Source organism: Conger conger, chromosome 17 (assembly GCF_963514075.1).
Source record: "Conger conger chromosome 17, fConCon1.1, whole genome shotgun sequence".
Taxonomy (NCBI): Eukaryota; Metazoa; Chordata; class Actinopteri; order Anguilliformes; family Congridae; genus Conger; species Conger conger.
This window is the reverse complement of record NC_083776.1, coordinates 12,441,674-12,467,300: the sequence shown is the minus strand read 5'-3', so window position 1 is coordinate 12,467,300 and position 25,627 is coordinate 12,441,674. Positions and strand designations below refer to the sequence as shown.

Genomic DNA, 25,627 nt, shown 5'->3' with positions numbered 1-25,627 from the left:
ATAGATGATGTTTCATTCCGGTAATCCTGATTAATCCTGAGTTGAATATAAATTCCATAAAACATGTATGGAGCATGGCGTAGCCTACTACGCCGACGAAGCAACGAACTATAATGGCGAGTTGAAGTTCAAGTTACACCTGCAAACAGGTTATGGAAGTGGCATGACATTTGGCTGATTTTTTTACGAGTTGTTTTTTTTGCCTCATGTTTAATGTCAGAGGTTGTTTTTCCCAGTCGGAAGGTGCTAATTTGTTCATTTTAATGATGTGAAAGCAGCATTAGGCTTTGTTGCTATGACATTTCATTTACAGCTTTATTAAAAGATTTGTAGCATGGCCACATAATCACTTGGTTTGAGGCTTGTGACACCTCCTTCTGGCTCTCTGCAAGGACAAGGAAAATGTAGCTATAGGCTATTGCTGTCACCCACTGGTGGGATTCCAGATAACGACGTCTCCTATGATTTGCCAATGCATTCCTTCAGCCCAGGGGTCGGCAACCTGTGGCTCTGGAGCCGCATGTGGCTCTTTTGCCCATCTCCAGTGGCTCCCTGTGGCTATGGAATATATGGAAATGAACGTTTTTGGGTATTTTTTACATTTTATGTATCGTGATTCTTACATTCTCCAATTGTAAAAATGTGTAGACTGTACACAGAATAATTAATCTTGAGGTTATAATAACATTAAAAATGCAAATCCAGATTTTAATATTTAAAGATTTATTTTAAAAACAGATTATTTTTTCCCCAAAATGCAATAAATCCATGACACCATTTTTTCCCAAACTGCTATAAATCCATTGCATCAATACAAAAGTTTTTTTTCAGATTGAAACTTCAAAAAACAATTACAAACAACAAAGTTGATCTACATGACAGCCTCTGAACTTGGAAAATACTTATCTAATTGTTTGGCCAAAAATACAGTCAATTACATCAATAAAACGTTGCTCATGTGCGGAAAAGTGCTAAATTTCATCATGAACAAGAAGAACATGAACAACAATATCACATATATTAGACCATAACATTTCCAAAATCACATTCCCCTTACATTCAACTTCCAAAATTGCATTCATCGTAGCCATGTTACATTTAGTTGTGTAGTGTATGCTATAAATACGCTGCATGTTTTTTTGTTTTTTTTAAGATTCATTTTGAACACATTGCATTAATTGTGTTGTCTTGTGCATTACACAAATCATTGCATTGATAAAAACAATATTTCTGTATACAATTGTGCAACAGTAGAAATATACTGTAAGAAAGAACACTAATACATGACGATATCCTTGTATTTCTTGTTAATCACTACTTATGTCGAGAAGTCTCTCGGATGCCGGCTGCATACAGGGCACCGCCATTACTGTTTAGACGAAGTGGAATGGCGCGCTGTGATTGGTTGAGTGGATCTGTTGCGTTCTGCAGAAAAGGGGGACTGGCGTTTGTCGCGGTTTGGAAAAAAGGGAGTAAACAGGACGGCGTAACACGGCGAATATGGCGTTTTGCGGAAAATTGAATGTGGGGTTATCAATAGTGACGAAATACAGTATTGATTTTGGCGGTAACTCAATTTTTTTTTTTAAATGGCGCTTATCGCGTTTTGGAACCAAACTCCTCATAGTTTAGTATTTCGTCAACTAAAATGGGCGTCATAGCCCACGTCTATCACCCGGCGCGTTTTCCTCTTATTAAATTTGCTGAACCTCGGGGAGGGCTGACACAGAGGCTCTATGCCTGTTGTGATGTAAAGCATTGTGAATCAGAAAAGCTTTTCCAGGCTGAAATTCCCCTTAAAGGCAGAACCCAAGAGAACTAGACATTTGAGATCAAGATCAAGATAAGATCAAGAGCTGAAATGACAGTTTTGCACTGATGCCATCTGGGTCATTTCTAGTTATGAAGAAAATTTTATATTTGCGATAATGTCATTCTAATTGGCAATAACAACAGCAGAAAAAAAACATAACCAAGACCAGTTTATTCCAATGTTTCTATTCTATTTGCATGGCATTCTAGTCTATTCTATTCCAGAACATTTCAGGTATGCTGGTCAAAGAAACAAATTATGCCTTGTAACACCTTTGCAGAGGAGTATTTTTTTTGCTTTAAAATACTGATACTGGAATGTTTGGGGTGTGGTCAGTGTACTGGAGAGGCTGGTCATTTGAGATTGAGGTACTGAGGCAGAACATCATCCCAGAACTCTTTGGTGTCCTGTGAAGAATTGGGTGCCTGCTTCCTTGATGTGCGCTGTTGTGCCTTGGTGGGGAGCTTTGTAACATTGCCGTCTTTTTTGTTGGTTGTTGCAGTGGATTTAGCTTTCTGTGTCTCTTTGCTTTTGGATTTCCCTGTTGCTGACGTGCTCTCCTCTTCTTCTTCCTCCTCCTCCTCCTCTTCTTCTTCGTCCTCTTCTTCATCTTCCTCTTTTTCCTCCTCAGCCTCCTCCTCCTCTTCTTCCCCCTCTTCTTTATCATCTTCCTCCTCTTCATCCTCATTTTCTTCTTCTTCCTCCTCTTCTTTTTCATCCCCTTCTTCCTCATCTTCATCCTCATTTTCCTTTTCTCCCTCTTCCTCCCCCTCATCTTCTTCCTCTTCTTTTCCCTCATCATCCTCCTCCTCCTCCTCCTCAGATTCTTTGTCATCATCTTCCTCCTCTGCTTCTTCCTTTTCTTCTCCACTCTCACCTGACTCCTCTTCTCCGTCCTCTTCTGCACCACTGTCCTCTTCCCCCTCTGCATCATTTTCATCCACTGAAGACTGTTCACCCTCTTCTTCATCTGATCCCTCCTTCCTGCTCTCCATCTCACTCTCAGATTCTTCTTTGCTCTTCTCATCCTCACTCACTTTGCTGTCTTCTCCTTCATCCTGTTCCTCATCGGCACTCTCTCCACCACTCTCCTCTTCTCCTTCCTCCTCTGCACTCTCCTCCTCTACTCCCTCTCCCTCAGCTTCACTCCCTTCTTCCAGTCCTCCCCCCTCACCCTCTTCAGCTGTCGTCTGATCACCATCCTCCAGGGACCTTGTGCTCACCGCTTCCTGACTTCCCTCCTCCCCTTCCTCTTCCTCGTCATCCTCCTCTGACACCCTCTCCTTCGCCCCTCTCTCGCTCTGTGCCTCCTCGCTGTGGTTGTCCTGACCCCCAGAGCTCTCATCTTTGCTTGTGCTTTCATTCTCACTTTCCCCACCGCTACTCTCTTGCCCCTCCCCCTCTTCCCTCCTGCTCTCCTCTTTTTCTTCTTCATCTGACAGCTGTCCATCATCACCGGATTCGGACCAGCCTCCCGACCTTTTCATTTCACCTCTCAGATGACCACCCACATCGCCATCGTTCAACGTGGCGATGGCTGACCGCTCTCCAGACTCCGGGCCACTGGACCCTGAGGACTGGCTCCAGGAGCGGCGTTGCCTTTGGGGGGTGGAGGGCGCTGCCCCGCCACCCAAGCCCGATACTGCCGTCCCTATTAACACACCCTGCAGCAGGGGCAAAGCACCTGCTACGGCAATGTCTGGCTGGAACGCAGCCACTTCCATGATGGTGGACTTCCTGCTTCCTGTTTCCCCTGCAGAGTCAGTGACCTTCTCAGTACCATCCGTTTTCATTCCCTTCTGAGAATCTCCACCAGGATGCTTTACTTTCTGTTTAAGGCTTGTGGCTGATTTGGACCTTTGCACAGGAGAATCCCATGTTGCCATTTGTTTTTCTGGTGCATCTTTAACCTCAGCATGTTCACTTTGCACTAATATGGGACTCTGAACTCTTACAGGTGTGGATTTCTGCTCTACCTTACGTTTGACTAACAAAGGTGTACTTTTGATCTCTGTGGCTTTATGTTGGTTTCCTGTTTCTGTAATTTTGGGTTTTACAGACGTACTCTTTATGTCACTAGGAGACTTTTCTGCTACTTGTGTCCTCATCTCCTTTTTTTCCCTTTCAACCTCTTTGCTTTTCCTCTCCACCTGTAAGAGCTGCCTTTTTGCTCCCACAGGCTCACATTTCACTGGTTTAGGCCCAGGCTCAGGGACCCCACCCAGAACCGGGACCTGGGCTACTGCTTTTGGTTTGCCACCGCTGCTTTTGGGGCCTGCAGGCTTCTTCCCCTTGCCTACTGTGAGTTTGTTCTCCTTGCCACTGTCAATCCTCCGGAGAGTTCCTCGCCTGGGGCTTTGTTTGAGTGGAGACCCTGGAGCCTGCAGCAATTGAGCAGGCAGTGCCTGTTGCGGCCTGAGGCCCATCTTTCTCCCTGGAGACGCCTGTTCTTCTGCAGGCAGCTTCATCCCACTCTCCACATTCTTACCACAGCTCCTCACAACCTCAGCTTTCTTCCTTTCCATCATACCATGAAAAAGCAGAGTACAAAGAGAGAAAATTAGACATGATGATACAGATGGGGAAAGTATTAGAGATGTGGACATGCAGAGGGATAAATCATTAGAGGTATAAGTATAATTTTAGAATACCTAATTACCTAACTATTATTTTTTTTGTCAAGTAACTGTCTTGTCAACACATATCTGTCTGACTTTAGACCAGGACCCAGCACCATCTCAGCTGCATCACTTTGACATTTAACATTCACTTTGTTGGGTCACTCAATAAAAAAACTGCATTGTGCCACCTTATTTTATAGATCTTTCCACAGCATTTTGATCGCTCTTTATGAATACAAATGCTGTTGGATTAGACCAGAATAGAGTAATACAGTAATTGTTTCCATCACTAACTTATAGATATGTCCAGTGTTCCCAGTCAAAATTAATTGAAGTAACTAAAGGACTTCCACAGGGGTCTATTCTCCGTCCAGTCCTGCTTAAATTGTATGATATTAGTTTTAATGTAAGCAACAGTAAACTTTATTTTTAAGCAGATGATACAGTGATATACACTGTATGCTTCTCATTCACCCATTCATACACACACTCACACACTAACGGCAATTGGCTGCCATGCAAGGCGCCGACCAGCTCGTCAGGAGCATTTGGGAGTTAGGTGATCAACATCATCATATCATTATCTTTTTAAGAAAGCAAAAACTAGCAAACCTGCTCATAAAACCAACTAAAACTACACTGAATTTGAAATCCAAATTGAAAACTAAATAGAATTAAGAACTTGTCAGAACAAATGAGTGTATTCAGATAGTTAATGTAGTTGCATTACATTAAATTACAGGCATTTAGCAGATGCTTATATACAGCAAAACTTAGACAATTTTTCCTTTTTTATTTTTTTTACACAGTACTGTTGGATATATAGTTTTTAGATTTTCACTTTTGAGAGGGAGCCAGTATATTGTAATTTGATATTGCAAACTTGCTTATAGTCCAGACAACATTACATTGTTATCAAATGATTCATTAAGTATGTATGGGCCAGGAGAAGAGGTTTCCCTCCCCTTCTTTCAACCACATAAAATGTGGGTCAGTCTTAGCGGATTGCATCAGGGGAATCCGAGTCTTGCATGTGGGTCTGATGTTTTTGTGTTCAATCTTGCATGGGGTCTGCTCATCTTGCACAGGGCCAAAAAAAATGTTTTGTACAATTAACTGTGGTAGGCGAAGGCGAGACATAGGGACAAGATGTGAACTTCGAAGCTGGAATTGAATGCAGCTGCTCTGTTCAGCCCTAAGTGAGCTGGGGACAAAAGAACCTTGGTTCAATCATTCGCTCAAAGTACTTAGACGGATGGTATCTTTGGAGTGCAAAAGCAAGTATTGTTGGAAGTGTTTTTCGATAATAGCTTTGTCTGGCTGGAGGAACCTTGAATTGTGTTTTGACCCTGGACTACCTGAGAAGAACAACAGGCAATTTGACCTTGGAAGTGCTATGTTTTATGAACTGTGGATTGAGGTTCGGTCACACAGTAGCAAAGCTTAGGGACTATATTAAAGTTTAGTTTGTGTCCTATGGCTAATTGTTTTGCCTCCCCTCTATTTTCCCTTTATTGTTTTCCCTCATGAATTCAACAATTGTTTTGCAACTGTTTTCCACCTCAATTTATTGCACAAGAACAAGTGAGCCTTCACCCTTCAACTTGGTGGAGAATCTGGGCATAGCCCCTCCGATAGGCAAGTGGTCTGTTGTGTAAAACACTGATACAAGTTGCTGTAGTTATCTTGGGAATATGCCACAAATTGCCCTGAAGTAATTCAATGGCTCTGCCTACAATGGCTACCAAAGAGATAGCTGTTCCCATTGTGTTGCTAAGTGAGAATTCCTCATGAGATCCTCACTGGAAAGCCAACTTGCCACATAACAAAGTGTTTCACAAAACAGAGGTGTAAAACCCAAGTCCTCCCCAGTATTTTGTTTTAATAACCTCGATTTGCTAATTATCGGATTTCTTCAGCCAGGAGGTAAAACTATTAGTGAAGTTGTGAGTCATGAGTGGAAGAAACACATGACGGGACTTTTTGCTTTCTGACCCCTGGACTTTCCACCTCAGCTGAAAACTTTGGGTAATTTTTTTCTAAAGCATTTCAAAAAAGCTTTCATTGCATTTCATCTTGCATGTTGATTTTGGACTTAAGCCCTGTCTATTGGCAGTATTTTGTAAAGCAGAAATGCATTCAGCCAGTGACCCACCTTCTCCTTATCAATAGGGGATAAGTTCAGAGTCTTCTCACACTGGTTCACCCTCATCACATGGGTCTGCAACGCAAGCACAGGAAACATCACGTTAAAGTCACTGAGAACACCACTATAGAGGATCAAGATAAAAACAACATTAACAAATACCCATCCACCATGTCACTGTCCCCATTTTATTTAATGTCCTCGCTCTGACCATCTATGACCCTCTATGCAATTATGTCTGAGGCTCTCTGTTCCACAGTATGCATAAGCTAGAGGTTATCCACCTCTTGTTTCATCTTGCCAATAGAGTATGAATTGGATGTATGGATGTACAAAATATAAAATGGTATAAACAGTATAAACTCACAAAGCATATCCTAATTTGAACGCTTTCAAGATTATTCTTACAATGTTCTTCAGAGTTGCTCATTTATTCCTTTGCACTCTCCTTGCAACCCTCTTGGTTTAGCGTAGGCTGTGTAACTTCTGTTCTCTAGAAAGTAGCCGTAACAAGACCACAGTGATTCAATATTGCTGGTGTTTCACTTAGCTGTTCTGGAAAGATCAATACGGCATGTGTCTGGACTGCAGCCCACTCTCTGCTGCCGACTGGCCACAAGCTCAGACGCCAGGCGGATTGGGACGGGGGGGGGGGGGGGAGTTTAGGGTGGAGTGGAACCATCATATGCCTTTTTACTCACGTCATGCCTTGCACGAAAATGCATCGACATCATTTTGGGTATTCTGTGACAGAATGTTATGGAAAATCCTCCCCCCACCCACCCCCAGTGGAAAACAAGGGAACTCAGACGAAAGTAAAGACAGTGGAAAAGTTCTGAAAAAGTAATACAAAATTGCATAAACTGCTGTGCTGCTGAAATCTGCGGCTTGTAGTGTATGGAGGTCCAAGCAGGAAAAGACGCACGACCTGGGAAGCGTGAGATGTCTCACATCACTCAGAACATTTTCCTGGAGTCCTACAGTGTTCCTGCAGTAGGTTTTGGTTTCCAGTTCCAGACAGCGTGGGCTTTCGGCAGGAACTCTTAACTCTTACAAACCGTTCATCAAGTGTGACATTAAACCAAGGTCCAGACTCAATGCGGACATTAGATCCTACTGGAATCTTCAAAAGATTAGGGATAGTAACCCAGAAAAACTATCTGCTTCTGGGTAATTATCATTAGTCATACCCCCTACCTCTGGCTAAAAAATACATTGCATTCCCTCCAGCCTTTGATTCCCAAATTTGTCATAAGCAAATACTACAGGAGTATTGAGTTCTCAATTGATCTACATCCTTAAATGAAGGTAAAACAATATGTGTCACACATAAAGACTATTGTTGTGTAAATGGACAGGATAACACTTATGTTTATGTTTGTGGTTGTGGTTTCCTGCCAAGGATTAATGTCAAACTCCTCTTACTGCTTTGAAGCTACAGTTTTATATAATAGGAAAGTAGCATTTGCTAGTCAAGCACATCCATTCATTTGCAGTGACATATCAGGTTTATATTGGTAACTGCAACGTAGACCACCAAGTGACAAGTGAATATAAGGCTAACTAATATAAGCAGTTTTGGAAACAGCAACTTTCATTATCTTAATTAATAGGCCTGACTTAATTGGAAGCATTTAATTTTGGCAAGACCAAGAAGGAATGTATGGTTTTAAGTAGAAAGTAAATGAAATGCTGTAACACTGTAAATGTTAGCCATGGTCAACCATGTGAGTGCACAGAGAGTCATGTTTCATGTTCCAAGGAGTGCATTCCAATCCAACAGCAGTTTGGTCAGATGTGGTCAGAACAGAATGATGTGAGAAGTCACACCTGACCGTTAAGTTTTAAATCCGAAGGCGACCAAAGATTACAAATATGAGCATGACCCAGGTGAGCCGGTTCTTGTCACCTTGAGTCTCAATATTCCCACTCTACACCTACATAACAAACAGTAGTGAGTAACCAGCACCTCCATCTTACGCATTCTGCTGACACACGTGAATTTTTATTTCACATGTGAATATTTGTATTGCAGTTCTAACAGCTTTATTTTGGTCTTAATGGGGTAAAACAGGATTATATTGTTTCCCCTATAATGGCCCTTAACTCAAACTTTAACTCTTCCTCTGTGTAACTAACTATACCAATTAATCATAAAGGAATCTGCTAAACATGATCTGAGTCTTGAATCCTAAGTCTTATGACTTCAATGTGCATTTTGTCAGTTTAATTCTGTTTAATTTGGCCTTGTGTGGGTGTGCGTGTGTGTGTGTGTGCGTTTGTGTGCGTGTATGTCTGCACAAAAAATAAATAAGATTTACCTACCAAGTTTAGCAGGTCAGAAGTATCCCCCAGATTATTCATGTTCTTGTCATCTTTCACGTTGGAGGATTTCCCATCCTTGAATCTTTCACGTTGCGTTCTTCCTGTGGTCAGAAGAGACTGCAGCTGACTGACCATGATTCACTGAATACAGTAACATCTGTGGGCCCTTCCTCCCCAACTCTACCCTTCCAGAGGTCCACTGGGAACCAAGAGAATTCAATCCGTATGATCTCTCTCAGTGGAAAAAAAATCAACCATACACATGCACAGTTTCACTCCCTTTATCGGAAGACTCATTGTTTCAGTTTAAAAGTACCATTTTTAAAAGCACTTATAAAGTATTTAAAAAGGGAAATGTTTGGTTTGTTACCCCTCCGTACACAGCAAGTAGCTCAGGGTGGCCTGTAGCATAGTGGTTAAGGCAAATGACTGGCACACACAAGGTTGGTGGTTCTAATCCCGGTGTAGCCACAATAAGATCCGCACAGCCGTTGGGCCCTTGAGCAAGGCCCTTAACCCTGCACTGCTCCAGGGGAGGATTATCTCCTGCTTAGTCTAATTAACTGTACGTCACTCTGGATAAGAGCGTCTGCCAAATGCCAGTAATGTAATGTAATGTCAAACATACATACTGTACCGTAATGATTATGCAGTGTACTGGTTACTTAACCTGAATTGCTTTAGCAAAAATATTTAATATAAGATGTATGTTACAAGGGCACACGTACAATTGTCACTAATGCGAAGCACCACTAGTTTTCAGCTGTTTGACTGCAAATAGCTCCTCGTGGAGAATCTTCAGCAGTGAGTGACTGACTGACTGACTGAGTGACTAACTTAATGACTGAGTGAGTGACTGAGTTACAAGCCAGCTCAATGAGGTGCTTCACCTCTAAAAACAATGTAAGCTGTACAGGTCACTCCGGTTAAGGGAAACTGCTAAACAAATAAGTTGAATTGTAATTTCAGGTAACTACATTAGTTTACTGCATAAGTGTCTGGTTGCTCGCACTCAGTACACAGGTCATAGAGTACATGGTGATAAAAACTTATAGTTTGTACATCGAGCTATAAGTGGCGTCTCTGTTTCAGGGGTCCGTTTAGCTGCCCGTACCTGTCCTCGGAGAGGCGTGTTTGTGTGTGTTCCTGGGCGGCCGTCTGGCAGGGAGAGTCTGGTTGGGAACCGGCAAGGAGGCGCTGAGGTAACCGCACGTCAAAGCGGGCAAGGTGCGGAACACCAGCCCAAACTGCTCGGGAGAGCGCTCCTGAAACCAGAGGTGTAAAACCCAAGTCCTCCCCAGTATTTTGTTTTCATAACCTCAATTTGCTAATTATCTATTATTCTTCAGCTAGGGGGTAAAACTATTTGTGAAGTTGTGAGTCATGAGTGGAAGAAACACATGACGGAACTTTTTGCTTTCTCAACCCTGGACTTTCCACCTCAGCTGAAAACCAGCAGTCGCTCACTGGAGTTTCTCACAGGGACTGGTGAGAGCTGTTACAGTATTGAGTTTAATGAGTAAGCTAGTGAGCATGAATTAGCCTCTTTATGCTAGCCAGGAGAACAGCCTCCTGTGTGTAAGACGTGCAGCAGTGCCAGACCTGGAATCTGAAGCCACAGGACTGCATTTGTGTTAGAACACTGACCCCTAGTGGAACAATAATGCAATTACTGTTTATCCTACACAGCCTGCCAAATGGAAGCATTTTCTTTAAGTTTCTCAATTCATAGGAGTATGAGTTATACAATAAGCAATAGGCTAAATTCTTAATAAACTCAACAAGAAACATAATCTATCTATAATCTATAATTGGCAAAAGCTAAAAAAAGAAAAGAAATGCTTGCCCAGGGTTAATTAAAACCTGTCCCCATCTCCATAGGCTCTCAGTGCAGGAATGCTGATTTAGGATCAGGTTTCTCCTGTCCACATCTTAACCTTATTCATTAAGGGCTAAAAGGGAAACATGAGCCGAGGTCAGCATTCCTACTCTGAGATGCTTTGTGAATATAGGCCCTGACCTCAGTAGCTGGGAAGGAGGGTCAGCTTCGGTCTGCGGTGTTTAAAATGGCGGGTGAGACAGAGACAGCTGTTCTCACCCTCTCTCTGTGTCTCAGCCGGGCAGACAGGCTCCAGTGGAGGGGTGTGGGGAGAGAGACAGCGTACTCACCCTCTCTCTGCGTCTCAGCCGGGCAGACAGGCTCCAGTGGAGGGGTGTGGGGAGAGAGACAGTGTACTCACCTTCTCTGCGTCTCAGCCGGGCAGACAGGCCCCAGTGGAGGGGTGTGGGGAGAGAGACAGCGTACTCACCCTCTCTCTGCGTCTCAGCCGGGCAGACAGGCTCCAGTGGAGGGGTGTGGGGAGAGAGACAGCGTACTCACCCTCTCTCTGCATCTCAGCCGGGCAGACAGGCTCCAGTGGAGGGGTGTGGGGAGAGAGACAGTGTACTCACCTTCTCTGCGTCTCAGCCGGGCAGACAGGCTCCAGTGGAGGGGTGTGGGGAGAGAGACAGCGTACTCACCCTCTCTCTGTGTCTCAGCCTGGCAGACAGGCTCCAGTGGAGGGGTGTGGGGAGAGAGACAGCGTACTCACCCTCTCTCTGCGTCTCAGCCGGGCAGACAGGCTCCTTTGCAGGGGGGCTGAGACGGAGTTGCTTCCCAGGAGCTCCAGGTAGGACCTCTCCAGGAAGTTTTCTGTGACATCATCATCCTCCAGTGACAAGTCCTCCCCTTCAGACCTGGGTATGGCCAGCACCAGCATGTGGCAGCCTCCACAAGCCACCTGGAACACATTTATGTTACCATGGTTACTCGGTTAACTGATGACTGGCACAGCCCTAACTCACACACACACACACACACACACACACACAGGATCTCCATGGCAACACAGACCGTCGGAGGCCCACAGGGGCTGTGGACTCACAGACTGCACACGGTACTTGAGGAAGCGTGGACTCAGTGTGGGCTTGAACAGGTTGGTGAAATTCTCCTCCCCCTGGCCCAGTTTCCCATGTCGGCCATCTCCAAACGTGTACAGAAGGCCCGTGTCTGGGACAGAACAAGCAGGGGGCAGCAGTTAGCCAGGCTCCGGTACCGCTGCACTCGCGATGCCAGGGGACTGAGAGAAGTGCACCAGACACATGTCACCTGTGCCCTCAGTTTCAAATCTAGTTACTAAACTGATATTTATTTATACTAAATTCCAGCCCAAAACTAAAGGAAGGCATAATCAATGTGAGCTGTGAGTTGGAAACAAGGCACACACATTAATTTGTGCAGCATTGTGACCTCTGACCTGTGATCACGGCTGTGTGGTTCTCTCCGCACGCCGCGTGGGTGACTCTCCCCCTCCGGAAGTGCTCCACCACTTTGGGGATGGGGGACTGGAAGATAAAGGTCCCGTGGCCCAGCTGTCCAAACTGACCCAGCCCAAACGCATAGAGCTCATCCTCTGAAACAGCGCAGATGGTGGTTCACACACACGTTCAGAAATGTGACAGGTTTTACAGGTTTAACACTAGCTAAACAGGTGGAGACATTGTCCACATCATTAAAAACCCAGTTTAGGAGCATTGAACACAGGGAATCTTTTTTCTTCATCATCAAAAGCACATGGACGAGAATCTTAGAACACTATTCTGAGAAGAATCCTACTTTATACAGCCTGCTGGCAAAGGGGAAAGATTTTCATGTGAATAAGATTCATGCCAGCGATCAGGCTGCAAATGCCTTGACGAGAGTTTGAGTGAAGTGGGAGAGAGCCATCGTGGAGAATTCAGGTGCCGAAAGGGGCCAGCGTTCTTTGGATCCCCCCTCTGCACTCCTACCTGTGAGTGCCACGGTGTGGCCCCCGCCACAGGCCACCTGGATGACCCGGTCCGGTCCGGTCCGCACCGGCTGAGGGACCCTGTGGTCGGCCAGCTGCTCGGGGGCGAGGCCCAGCTTCCCCCCATCACACTCCCCAAAGGTGAACAGGGCCCCGTCCACTGCAGGCAGCGGAGAAATGCGACACAGATTAATGAGAGCAGAGAGAGGTTTCACATTCGCAAAGACAATTTACTGTAACAACAAAAACTATTTACTGCATGTGTGTGTGTGTGTGTGAATGTATTTGTGTTTGTGCGTGAGTGTATATGTGAGTGTATATGTGTGAGTGTGTGTGTGGGTGAGTGAGTGTATGTGCGTGTGAGTGTATATGTGTGAGTGTGTGTGTGTTTGTGTGTGAGAGAGAGAGTAAGTGAGTGTGTGTGTGTTTTTACCTGTGACAAAAGCAGAGTGGTAGTAACCACAGGAGACTGAAGCGATGGGCCTGCCCACGGTCACCTCCTGAGGGTGCAGTGTGTTATGCTCATCCCCCAGTCCGATCTGCCCCTCTGAGTTGTCCCCCCACATAAACAACCTCCCGTCCTCTGAAAACAAACCACAGAGCAAGAAGTCATGCTACGCAAAAGCACAGTCACTGCAGTGTGAGGATCTGATGTGACTGTCCCTGAGCAATCAGGAAATGCAGATTTTCAGCCCAAAATGTCTCTGATGCCAGGAGAACATTCTCTCCTCATATTGCGTGTCAAAGAATGTAAAAGCGTGCGATATTATGAAAAGCCCAAGCCTTATGCCACATTTACGGTTTTACAATCGGAATGTTTGCGCGCGTGTGTGTGTGTGTGTGTGTGCATGCTGCATACATGTGCATGTGTGGCTATACAGTACTCTACAGGTGTGAATGTGTCTGAGACTGAGAACATCATACAAAAATAGTCCATGAATTGCCCCTCACTGCAAGGCTTGTCTTTAGTTTCTCCACACATTGGTCAAAATTCCACATGTGATGCCTTTGGGCCTATCACAGATGAGTAAACAGGTGAAGGTGAGAGTGTCAGACAGACCAGTGAGAGCAGCGGAGATGTTGCAGCCTGCAGCCAGCATTCTGATTGGGCCGCGGTGGCTGAAGAAGCCCACCAGCTGGAAGGACGTCCTCTGTTCATAGTCTCCAAGGCCCAGCTGACCCTCGCTGTTTCCACCAGCTGCGTACACGTTCCCTCCAGCTGGGAAGCAGCCATTATCATTCACTGCGTAGCCCCCATACTCAAGTCTCAAACACAACACTCAGAAACTGTGTGGTCAGTAGTCCAGTGTCATTAAATAAAATCCGGTCACCAATGTGACTTAATGATGGTAAATTCACAGAAACCGCAAGCCTCAAACAGCAGGTCTCAAACACAACACTCAAAAACTTCGGTCAATGGTCCAGTGAGATCTGGTTGCCAATGTTAATTCACAGAAACAGTAAGCCATCTCAATCTGCTCTGACATTTAGACTTTTATTGCATTTTATTTCAGGGATTTATAGCACATTCACTGAATTGTGCCAGTCAGTGTCAAAAAGGAGTATAGGGACTGTAGCATATACAATGTATACACAGTATATCTATCAAAATCAATGTTTCATAAATGATTAGATGATGTGTAAACTTACATGTGCACACTATTGTGTGATTCCGTCCACAGGCAGCTAGAGTCACTCTTTCTGGCTTTAAGGCTTCAAACAAAACAAAGAATGAGTATCTTTTTTGGAATATGAATTTCAATAACAATGATTATTTAGCACTGCAAAAGAAATCATGAAAAATGCCATACTAGTACTTCTGCTATTAATACAGAGGCAGATATGATTATTATTCAAGGTGATATTTTAGTCAGATGCAAGTGAAGGGTTGCTGTGAAATGGATAGAAAGCCTTTTCAGCAACAGAAAAGGTATCCACAAGAGATGAAATGTTAGCACAACCTCAAACCTGGTCCTGAAGATCTATGGGGGCATTTGTTCATTGTTGCTCAGCACTTAATTAGCTGATTAAAGTATTTTAAAAAGTATTTTAAAGATAAAAACAAAGAACCTTGAGTTGCAGACCTACCAGTGGCAAATATCTGGAATGGATACACAACTGCACTATCACTATGAATTGTCACATGCATGTGAAAAGTGTGTCTGTTACGTAATGTGTGATACCGTGGTGTCACTGCTGTGTCAAGGAACCTGAATTTGCACTTTATTTGCACTTGCAAAACAACACCTATGGCATGTGTTGATTGGACCTCCTGAGACCATTGCCTGATTTCCAGAACACATCTACATTTCAAACATTGGGAAGCAGAAAGTCTTAGAGTAGGCATACATAAAACCACACTGCATGTACTGGAGTACATGAAATAACATAACATTTATATTGTATTTAGAACTTGATATGGACAGGCAACTCTGTACATCTAGGTCAGGAATTTTGTCTGCCGAAGTCCAGACTTGTGTAAAATTCTTTCACTCATTACAAACCAGGAAGGCTACTTATTTTAAACCTATTTTAACAAATATGTTTCTGTCAGTATCATATTCAATCAAATATTTATAGGAATAAGCTGAAGTATTTTCTATCTGACCTGAATCTATAGAATGAAAGCATTTCCAATATTTATTTGACCAGGATCTGCTACAGCACAAGTTCACTCATTTATATTCAGGATATTATATTGTACAGCTCATTGTAAAAAGCAAAACAGTGTTGTAGCAAGCTCATGTCTAACAAGCTCTTAATGCTCGTGGTACTATTAACCCAATTCTTTTTTAATGTATGTGTGTTTGTGTGTGCATATACAAAATTGACAGGAAGCACACGGAAAGCAATCAAACTAGGGCTCAAAGTGTAAGGAAAATAATATATATTTTAATAATACCATAGTTTTCTCTCAGGGTTGGTCTAGCACACCGCCCAAAGTTTAATAAACGCTGCTCACAGGGGAGTGTTGCTGAGAATTATTACCAAACAGTGCATTGTAACCCTGGCTGTAAACCAGTAATGCCATGTGCACAGCACAGAAAAAACCGGATAGGAGGAAAGTTGCTCTAACACTGTATTCACACAGAATGAACACCAGATTGGATGACTATGGATTTACCCATGTCACACCATGTGCTTCTGCTGTTTTGGAGATTACGGAAGATTACAGACTGGGGATTACAGCTGCAGAGCAGAAACAAGTCCAAGTCTGTGTCTTTGTAGAAACCCCTCCCTCCCTTCCGTGGCCCTGTTTGAGTCCTGTATCCTCACCGTGTAGCGTGTAAACAACAGGATTAGGAGTCAAAAACGCAAGTGACCCACACTTTACAACATGTTATGCAAGTTGGAACATGCTACCTGTTTCTGCAGCGATAGAACAAGGGCAAACTTGCACACTTCACCTACAGTTTACCTTTCTGAACCTGAGGCTTGTTTGTGTTTATGTCTCCAGCAGGAAGTGCCTTTCAGCAAAAAAAAAAGTAGAAAAAAAAGAAAACAGCTGCAAATCTGTAAGCAAAGAACAGCAGAATGTTCTTGTTGCCCTTGGCAACAGAGAACACTTGGCCCTGGCATCACAGGCAGAAATCAGGGTGACTAACCTTTCACACACGTGGGCTTGTTCACCGCGGTCTTTGTTCCCAAGCCTAGCTGCCCCCAGTTATTACTGCCAAACATATACAGTTTTCCATTACCTGCACAGACACAAACAATCAGAAAACAGCACGCAGCAAAGGAGTGCACCATACCCAGCAAAACATTTAGCCTCTATTCCATATCTACATGCACTCGATTACATTCTTAAGATTGGCACTTATTCTCAATAGATACTGCAATAAAAAATTGATTGTTCTTGAAAGCATATACAGTGATGACAAAGCAGTGAAGAGAAATTACATGTAGAAGAGAGGAAGGGAACAGTTAAATAATTTACTCAACAATAAATAAATAAATAAATAAATCTCTTTCAACACCTGTGATTAAAGCCGTGTGTTCATCCCCGCAACAGATTCCCACAGGTCTGTCATTTCTCAGCCAGAATCTGCTGGGTACATTATCTGCAAACTTGCTTTTTCCAAAAGTGAACACTGCTCCAGATTCTATATTGGGGAGAAAAAAAACTGTTTAACTTGTACACAGTATACAGGCTTGGCAGTTGGCTAAATTATAGATTATCTGAATGAGCTGCGAGCGACAGGCTGTCAAACAAAGCAAAATGCTGACCAGCTGTTGATTACCATCATGACTGCCTGCAGCTAGAACTAAGATATTTAGCATACGCAGTTAGAGAAGATGGGTAAAGTTAGATGGCTTGACAGATTGTCTGTAAAATATAATTAGCTCTCAGTTGAGGAAATTAAGTCAACCACTTTACCAGGTATCTCCTGCACTGTCTCTCCCGTCATTGTAATAATTAGCTCTACAACTGTCGCAGCGTGGTGCGCTCCAAGGCTCAACAGGTTATCAGGTTTAAGCTGCGATATATTGTGGCAAAGATGGTTGAAGGAAGTAACAAGATGTACACAAGATGTTATAATAGAAGTAAAGGGAAAACGGCCCGTGCAGTTTGAAGTCAAGACTGCGGTCCGCTGGATGATTTAACGGATGAGCACTGAAAAAGAATGGTATGATATGTAAATTTATATGCCACGTAAATAATCGACATTGCCAATCAATTATTTCAAAATTATACTAATTTATTTTGTGAGTAAAATAACTGACATTTTTGGGGAAATCCCAATTGATTGTCAGACAAACCAGAGTACACTACTCGCGCGGACAGAAAACCCAGCGAGTTATATCTCTCGTTTCTTCTCTGGTTGTTGTCCTGAAAGACTGGGAGAACATTTTGTTTGTAGTAGCACGCTAACTAGAGGAACAACAAATAATAACACGTGTTAAGCAACACGAATATGGTTCTAGTACGTATTTATAATTCGACCAAATAAAAAATATAGCCTACACTTAGGCTTCGCATTATCTGCCCATTTTCTGTTCGCTTGTAATGTAATTGTACAGATGGGGTAGCTGCGGGTGAGAACGGAACTCTTCCTCTCCAATCGTGGGACTGATATGAGTGACAGGGATGTCAACATGGACAGGTTATGACAGGGGGCACATGCGTTTCCATATAGTAATAATTGTGTGTTATTTTATTATATTTTATTGGACAACTGGATGATGTTGCAAGAAGAATTTAACACAGAAATCTCAAACGTCAAAAAAGTAGGCATGCCTATTTTTGTGCAGTGGACAACACGCTGGCCTAGGCTACTTAAATGAATATATATTTAAGACATGGTAGCACACATTTTTAATAACAGATATTATATATTACACATTTTAGGTTCATTTTGTCTTTTTCTTCTGGGGCTGGATAAGACCATATGGTTGTCCAGCCCCAGCCACCGTAGTCTGAACTATACGAACGTGCCAAAGCCGGGTTTATTTTACATGGGTTGTTGAAATGCGAGTAGTCAGGGTATTCGATGCACTGAGATTTGCTGTGCTGGAGGCAACCCATTTGAATTTCATTAAAACGAGTTATTTTGAGTTGCAAGTTAGCAGCAGTCAGTCAAAATGTTTAGTGTCAAGAAGTCGTTTTTTTGTGTTCTGAAAATTCTGCCAAACATCAGTGTCAGGAATTTTTGGTAAGACAATCCCCACCAACTGACACAACCTAAGAAAATCTTATGCAGCATGCATGATGCAATGGCATATAGATAGCACGTGCTGGATGTATCACTGACATTTTATTGCTGGACATGCTGCTGTAACTTGTAAGGTGTTTTGACAGTAACATCTAATTATTTTATCTTTAATGTTTAAATATCGTTTACTGAAAACGAAATGCAACCAAGTTAGTGGAAAAATGTTTTTCTTGGGCACAGACATCTTTCACTTGTGCAGAGAAATGTAGGCCAATGTCATATGTTTTTGAATAATGTGATTTTTAACAGCACCGGACACACGGCCTTGGACAAAGTAAATCTCATGGGTCGCAGTTTGCTGACACTGAGAGATTTCGGCTCCGATGAAATCAAACGGTTGCTTTGGATATCACGAGATCTGAAGCACAGAATTAAGCATGAAGGACAGGTTTTGCTTATTAATTCATTCATTTTGTCCATTTTATAGAATTAATATAATTACCGAAAGACATGTCTTAACTCATTAAGTACTGTATGATCATTCGTTAATTCGTATATAGCAATATAGTAAATATGACTGAATGAATGAATGAATGAATGAGGATAGCCTACTGACACATGTGTTTATTTGCAGTACCTCCCTCTTCTTCAAGGGAAGTCGATTGCGATGATATTTGAGAAGAGGAGCACCAGAACGCGCATGTCCACAGAAACAGGTGTTACTTTAGGCAACAAAAAAAAAAAGCAAGCTTTTACCAGCTGTTGCATGACATCTTGGTTATGATATCAAATTTTGCCATACATGGGGAACAATCGTGGTTTTTATAGTTGGCACACAGCACGTTAATAACTATTTCTAATATATAAGTTAGATATGAAGGCCACTGTTACGGTCATTTTTCCTTCCTCGACCCGGTGAAGTAATGTTGTGCTTGTCGTAGTATGGAAATGAACACGTGCTTATGAGTTTTAACGCATTTCCATGACCCCCTAAGGAATACACGTGCTCCTAAATTGAACAATTTTGTAGCACACTAATGTATGCCAATTAGATGCTCTCCGAAATTATTTTGCAGTTGGCACAGCACACATTTTTCAGGAGCAAATGCTCATAAAGTGTAGTGTAGAGCCCTGCTGTCCTGTGTGTATTCAGCGGAAAGTGGTGAATAGTGAGGGTCAAGGTTGAGCCTGCGCACAATAAAAACTGTGGAGTGTGCGGGTTGCTGGCCGCTCTGTCTGCCAGCAGTTGTGGTCTCCCAGTTAAAACTGTACACCCACTATCCTCATTAAGTGGTCCACCTCTAATGCCATTGTATGACTGACTAGACAGCATGGCTTACTAGACAGCATGGATGTTTCAGCCAAACTGGCTATATGGCCATTGATCATGCGCCAGTTTTTGGGATTGAAAAGCCAACTGCCATTTTTGTTTGTGTGGCTTTTTCATAAAATCATGTCAACTTTCTAAACATGCACATTCAGAGTTTGAATTGTATGCTGGAGCAATTTCTGACCTGCAAGAAATGATCATAAAGCTATGTACGTTCTCTTTTAATGTAAACAGGATTTGCATTGCTAGGAGGGCACCCTTGCTTCCTGACCAGTCAAGACATTCACCTGGGGACCAATGAGAGCACCACTGACACTGCCAGGTCAGTCCACAGTTTTTTGTTTTGTTTTGATTATTTGTTTTTTTGTTATTTTTGATGACTTATTTTGTTTATTTTATTGTATGCTTTCCCTTTGTTTTATTCCCTTCCAGCTAGAGTTTTAGTTTTTAGAAGCTTTATTTGAGCTTTTCTTCCCTGTGTTTTGTCTTGTATTTTGTTTTTGCATTCTGTGAGGCCTTTTTTGCCCAGTGTTTGTCTTTGTCATATGCTGTTGAAAATGTTGAAAAACAAAGCATACCATATATTTTCATGATGCTGGGAATGGAATATTAGCAGCAAGGGTGCTGCTTGGAAAAATTGGTAAGGTATTTAAAAAATAGCCATCTAGTTTTGTTATTTGACCCTTTGCGGTTTCATTTCTCAATGGCGGCAAACCGTTCGGAAGTGTGGAACAGATGTGTCAGGTGAGCATATCGTGTCTTTTAAATATTTGCTCAACACCCTCTTGACACCTGCCAGCCTCAGCAGATTTGAGTAGCCCCATGGGGGGTGAGGGAAGGGAGAATCTGTGGCATGGCCGCTGGCTGTGCGAACAGCTGTGTGAGGAGATTGGAGCCATGTGCACAGTTGCTGTGCGAAACGCTGGCCGCAGACAGATGCATTGTGGGTGGCTCCGTCTGGAGATTGGCTCCCGGAGAACAGCACCTGTGAGTTGCTCAATTTTTAGCATCTCATGCGTGCTCACACTGTTCCTGTTGCCAAGCAGCCAGTCACTCTGACTCTCACTTCTAGAAGGCTGCAGTCACAAGCTGTGAAATCTGCTCAACCTTTTGTCTAAACACTTATGACTTTATTCTTTTGCCATATATGGTAAACTTGTGTTGATAATAACATTAATATTTTTCATTAGAATTCATCGTATTAAATTCATTTAAGAAATTAAATGGGAACTGCAGTGTGAAACTGTGGGGAAATTATACCTCGGTGGAATTGAATACCCTGGTATAGGGTATTTCCGGTGTACCTCCCAAGCCTAGTTCGAGCCTCAGAAAATAACTTGTATTTAGCTGTACTACCAGTTCTTACCACTTGAGGGCATTCCTACTGAACAAGGGTCTTGTGTTTCCTTTTTGTCTACTTTAATCTAAAATTAAATTAGTGAACAGAAATTAGATGTAGAGGGAACGCAATTCTTGCTGGTTGAATTTCGTGTCTGAAGGTCCATGGTTCCAACTTCATTTGTCAGATTTTTTGCAAATTAGCAAATTTACTTTCTCTCTCAATCTAATATTAAACACTGCCAGGAGGATTGGTGTCATTCTGGACTGATAGAGTGGTTCTGGTATACAGTGTCCTAACTGCCGTGCGTGTGTTTTAAAGGGTCCTGTCTGGGCTGACGGATCTCATCCTGGCTCGGGTGTACAGCCACTCTACTCTGGAGGAGCTGCAGAAAGACTCCTCGGTCCCCGTCATCAACGGGCTGTCCGACCTCTATCACCCCATCCAGATCCTGGCCGATTTCCTCACTCTGCAGGTGCACAGGGACGCACCACAACCACTTCACCTGTACACCTGTTGTGAGGTTTTCACATTTTGGCAAAATATAGCTTTTATAGTTTTGCAGTATTTCGATATGTTTTAAAAGTCACATTTGCATGGAGTTCATATGTAAGGCAGGTTGCTCAGACTGTATGGTTTCTACAACTGTGCCTCCTGCAAAGCAACCTGGCCTCAAACATTTTGATGATATTAGAACAAAGATAATATTTTTGGAACAAAATACAGTTGGCTGAATTTTTCCCCCATCCATGAGGTTAGCACTATTTCATTGATGATGAATTGCTGAAAGCAATTCACAAAAAAAGGTGTTTGTGGATTATTTTCACGGCTGTCGACTCATTAGGGTTGTTCTTGGGTTAGAATCTGTACCTTTTTGAATGAATGACTGAAATTGTGTTTCATGTGAGAGGTCAGAAAATGGGCCTTTTATAGGATCTGTGCTTTCAGTGCTTTGATGGTTAGCACAGTCTGTTTGCTGTGTTAAATGACCTGGAAGTGCTGCCTGTATGCGTGTCTGTCTAGCGTAGATGTGCATGTAATGAGTGTGAATGCTAATTTGCAGTAGTTTTCCTATCTCTGATGTTTTTCCTGCAGGAGCATTATGGGTGCTTGAGCGGGCTGACGGTGTCGTGGATCGGAGACGGCAACAACGTGCTCCACTCCTTCATGATGACCGCAGCCAAGCTGGGCGTGCACCTGAGAGTGGCTACTCCAAAGGTCCGGTCCCCCCCGAGCCAGGAGTTCACCAGCCCTACTAATACTCACCCTGCATACTTTCATATTTTAGGTCTATCCGTGCTGGTTTCAGGGAATTTCCAGTGGACCGTGTTGTTAAACTAACCTGATTTTGCTATCAAATGAAGAAAGAATTTTGGTTTGGTATATTGATGATTGCCAGTAATCTGCAGGATTTTACAGATATCTAATGCAGGTATTTCATATAAAGTCTTTGACCTGGATGTACGTTAAATGCTAGACCACACTGACGATAGGACACATTACATTTGTGTTTTGGTTTCTTTCGTTTTTAGATGCTGTTCACTGCAACCAGGTTAGGTGTTTTTTTTTGGGTTTTTTTCTGATTCAGTTTTCTGAAATATGATATCATCCTTTTTCTTAACAGGGTTATGAGCCTGATGGTGGAATTGTTCAAGAGGCCAAAATCTTGTCAAAGCAGGTGAGGTAAAGGTGAGACCTGGCCTAAACAATATGAAACCTCACCTGGACTAAAGAACATCTCTGATCTGGAACCTCAAACGCCAGTCTGAGAGGGCTCAAGTTTCTAGGTTTCTTTGTTCTTCTTCAATCAACAACCAATTTAAGACTGAGAAACAAGTGGTGGAGTTTCTTAGGCCAATGACTGACTGAAATGAAGCGCTTAGTGCTGAGGTGTATCAAAAACCACCAGGCTCTCCCAAATTTTAGTTTTAAATTCCTGTCTTTGATGAAGCACTGAGGGAGAAGAATGTGTTTATCTTTGTAAATGAAGGAATCTTACAATGGAGTATGGAAATAGAATTTTGCATTGGAAATGTCTGTATCGGTTAGCATGCTAGTAGATCTGTAAAGATGTGTATGATTGCAGTGCTGGGGAAGGGGGTAACCGAACGCTCACACATGCCCTGCCCCACACTGTCTCCTCTGTGGCCCAGTTTGGGACCCAACTCTTCCTGACCTCCGACCCCATGGAGGCGGCCCATGGTAGCAACGTCCTGGTGACTGACACCTGGGTCAGTATGGGCCAGGAGGAGGAGAAGGTTCAACGGCTGAAGGATTTCCATGGTTACCAGATCACCATGCAGGTACAGTAACCCTGGAGATTTTTGACGCCAGACATCAGATGCAAAATTATTCTCTCTCTTTCTCAATCACTCCCTCCCTCCGCCTCTCTCCCCCTCCCTCCAGCTCTCTCTCCCTGCATCCCTCTCCCTCTCCCTCTGCCTCTATGCTCTATTGAACTAATATTGGCCTAGACGCAGTACACATTTGTTGGCTGTAACTACAGTGACAGAAGTGATAATGGAGGTGTCCCTCAATCACTCACTCACTGAGATGTGATGTACAGTCACAGGTCTTAGGGTTTCTCGTCATACTAACAGATGGGCTTTCATTGCTGTTAGCGTGCAGTTCATCACACTTTGTGAAGCTGGATTTATTGAGTAGGTGTACCTGTTCATCTGTGGATTGTCTTACAATGCAGTACTGGCCTACACCGTATTCACCCTGGCCCTCAGTGACAGCCCAGCTGATCCAGGGCTTGTACCTCTGCTCTCCAGACAGGCGCCGTGGCCTCTCCAGACTGGACCTTCCTCCACTGTCTCCCTCGTAAGCAGGAGGAAGTGGACGACCAGGTCTTCTACTCCCCGCGCTCGCTGGTCTTTCTCGAGGCGGAGAACAGGAAGTGGACCATCATGGTAAACCTCACCTGTGACGTTTCTTTTTAATTTTATTAGACTACATTTCACACAGGTAAGGACCACAAGCGTTTGCCTTAAGAACGCAGTCATGGATGACATGCTGTCCTGAACAATTAACCAAAGAGGCACAGCAGAGCCTTTCAAACTTGACCCTTTGACTTCTCCAAAACTAGAATATCTTGAAATGGGATAACGTATACACTCACTGAGCAGTTTTTTAGGTAAACCTGTACACAGGCTTGTTAATGTAAATATTTAGTCAGCCAATCATCCGGGAGTAACTAAATGCACATTACTGCAGGGTTCAAGCTGGTTCATGAAATGCAGTACATGAAATTCAGATCATAGCTTGGCACCAAATCTTTAACAGCACCTAAGGCTGTTTGAAATACCAGCTTAACAGCCTTATGTTTTTTATTTAACTTGTACTGCTATTTGAAATTTATTTTTGGGGGTGTTTCAGAAAAGGCAATGAGCATTCTGTTGGGAAATGAAGCCTGGGGAGAGTGTTTTATTGATTATTTAAATGGTTTTATTGATTTTTGAATAACTGGCACATCCATGCCAGCACTATACACACATTTCATTGTCCATTGATGCCTTTTAGAGATGGGGCAGTCACTGTCCTAAATTTAGTTATGTTGTCTCTGTGTTGCCTGTCACACACACACATCATTCGTTTAATTACTTCATATTATGCGAATATTTAAAATAATTAAATGTTTGAGGAAAAAGGTCACCTCTACAGACACCCAGCTTTTTAAATAAGTTCATCTTACCTGTAAATATTCACAATACTTTGCATATTGAGCCTTATATTGGACACTAGCGTGCAGAATTCAGAGCCAGGCCGTGAAATGCCATCACACCTCATGAACACAGAGCTACTCATTTAAAATATGGTCAGTCAGTTACACTCAATATGAGAACTATGTTAGTTATGCTACACTCAAATATCTCTGTTTATTTTTGCAGTGAAAACCTAGTTTACTGTGCTTATGTTCAATCAGAGTGTTCACAATGCCCTATTCCATTTAAAAGAAAAAAAAATGAATCACTAAACATACTGTATCATTTTTACATGCCCTTCCAGATGTTTGTTTTTACTGTGAAGGCAGTCCCTGGTAAACTGATACGTGCTCGTGTATGCCTGTCCTGTAAGGTTGAATGAATAATATGGGCTATGACTAATAAACACTAAGATCTTGGAGAATATTGACCTTTTTTAGATTGTCTTTGGAAATTATATTTTCCATAATCTGAAATGTTGTATTACTTTTTGCTTGCTTCTAGGGACTGATGGTTGCTCTGCTGACAGACTACAAACCAAAGATGCCAATGTTGAAGTTCTGAAGTGCTGAAATAAAATATATTCCATCGGGATCCACAATTCTAAGTGTTTATATTAAAATAAAATGAGAACGAATAGACAACAATTTGGTTTAATACTTGTTTATATCGGAGTGTAACAATTTTGCTTAATACTTGCATCTTTTGGAGTATTGTATAAGTCAGGGGCGAAAAGTAGTGTTTTTATTTATCTATTTTGGTGAGGGCGAAAGAGTGTAATTTCCTAATTGCTATTGTACTATCTGCGCTCAATTAAATTAAACTGTGTCCTGTAGAGGGTGTCTCTGAGGGGGAGGGCAGTTTG

General features: G+C 42.8%; 2 protein-coding genes across 2 annotated transcripts; one reads left to right on the top strand and one right to left on the bottom strand.

Moving 5' to 3' along the window:
• Window positions 1-782: 782 nt before the first annotated feature.
• On the bottom strand, window positions 783-17,217 carry LOC133116373 (X-linked retinitis pigmentosa GTPase regulator-like). Its single transcript, XM_061225844.1, has 14 exons — window positions 17,111-17,217; window positions 16,710-16,835; window positions 16,338-16,430; window positions 14,383-14,445; window positions 13,793-13,951; window positions 13,166-13,315; window positions 12,734-12,892; window positions 12,202-12,357; window positions 11,830-11,954; window positions 11,497-11,685; window positions 10,020-10,170; window positions 8,906-9,006; window positions 6,590-6,655; window positions 783-4,326 (listed from the first exon to the last, which is right to left on the bottom strand). Exons 1-14 carry the CDS (start codon window positions 17,139-17,141, stop codon window positions 2,167-2,169), a joined length of 3,729 nt encoding a protein of 1,242 aa, XP_061081828.1. The 5' UTR covers window positions 17,142-17,217; the 3' UTR covers window positions 783-2,166.
• A 949-nt stretch (window positions 17,218-18,166) lies between these two features.
• On the top strand, window positions 18,167-25,615 carry otc (ornithine transcarbamylase). The gene is made up of 10 exons (XM_061225885.1): window positions 18,167-18,386; window positions 18,696-18,834; window positions 19,021-19,102; window positions 19,951-20,038; window positions 21,377-21,530; window positions 22,151-22,273; window positions 22,680-22,733; window positions 23,209-23,358; window positions 23,833-23,970; window positions 25,267-25,615. Exons 1-10 carry the CDS (start codon window positions 18,316-18,318, stop codon window positions 25,324-25,326), a joined length of 1,059 nt encoding a protein of 352 aa, XP_061081869.1. The 5' UTR covers window positions 18,167-18,315; the 3' UTR covers window positions 25,327-25,615.
• The last annotated feature ends 12 nt before the right edge of the window (window positions 25,616-25,627 follow it).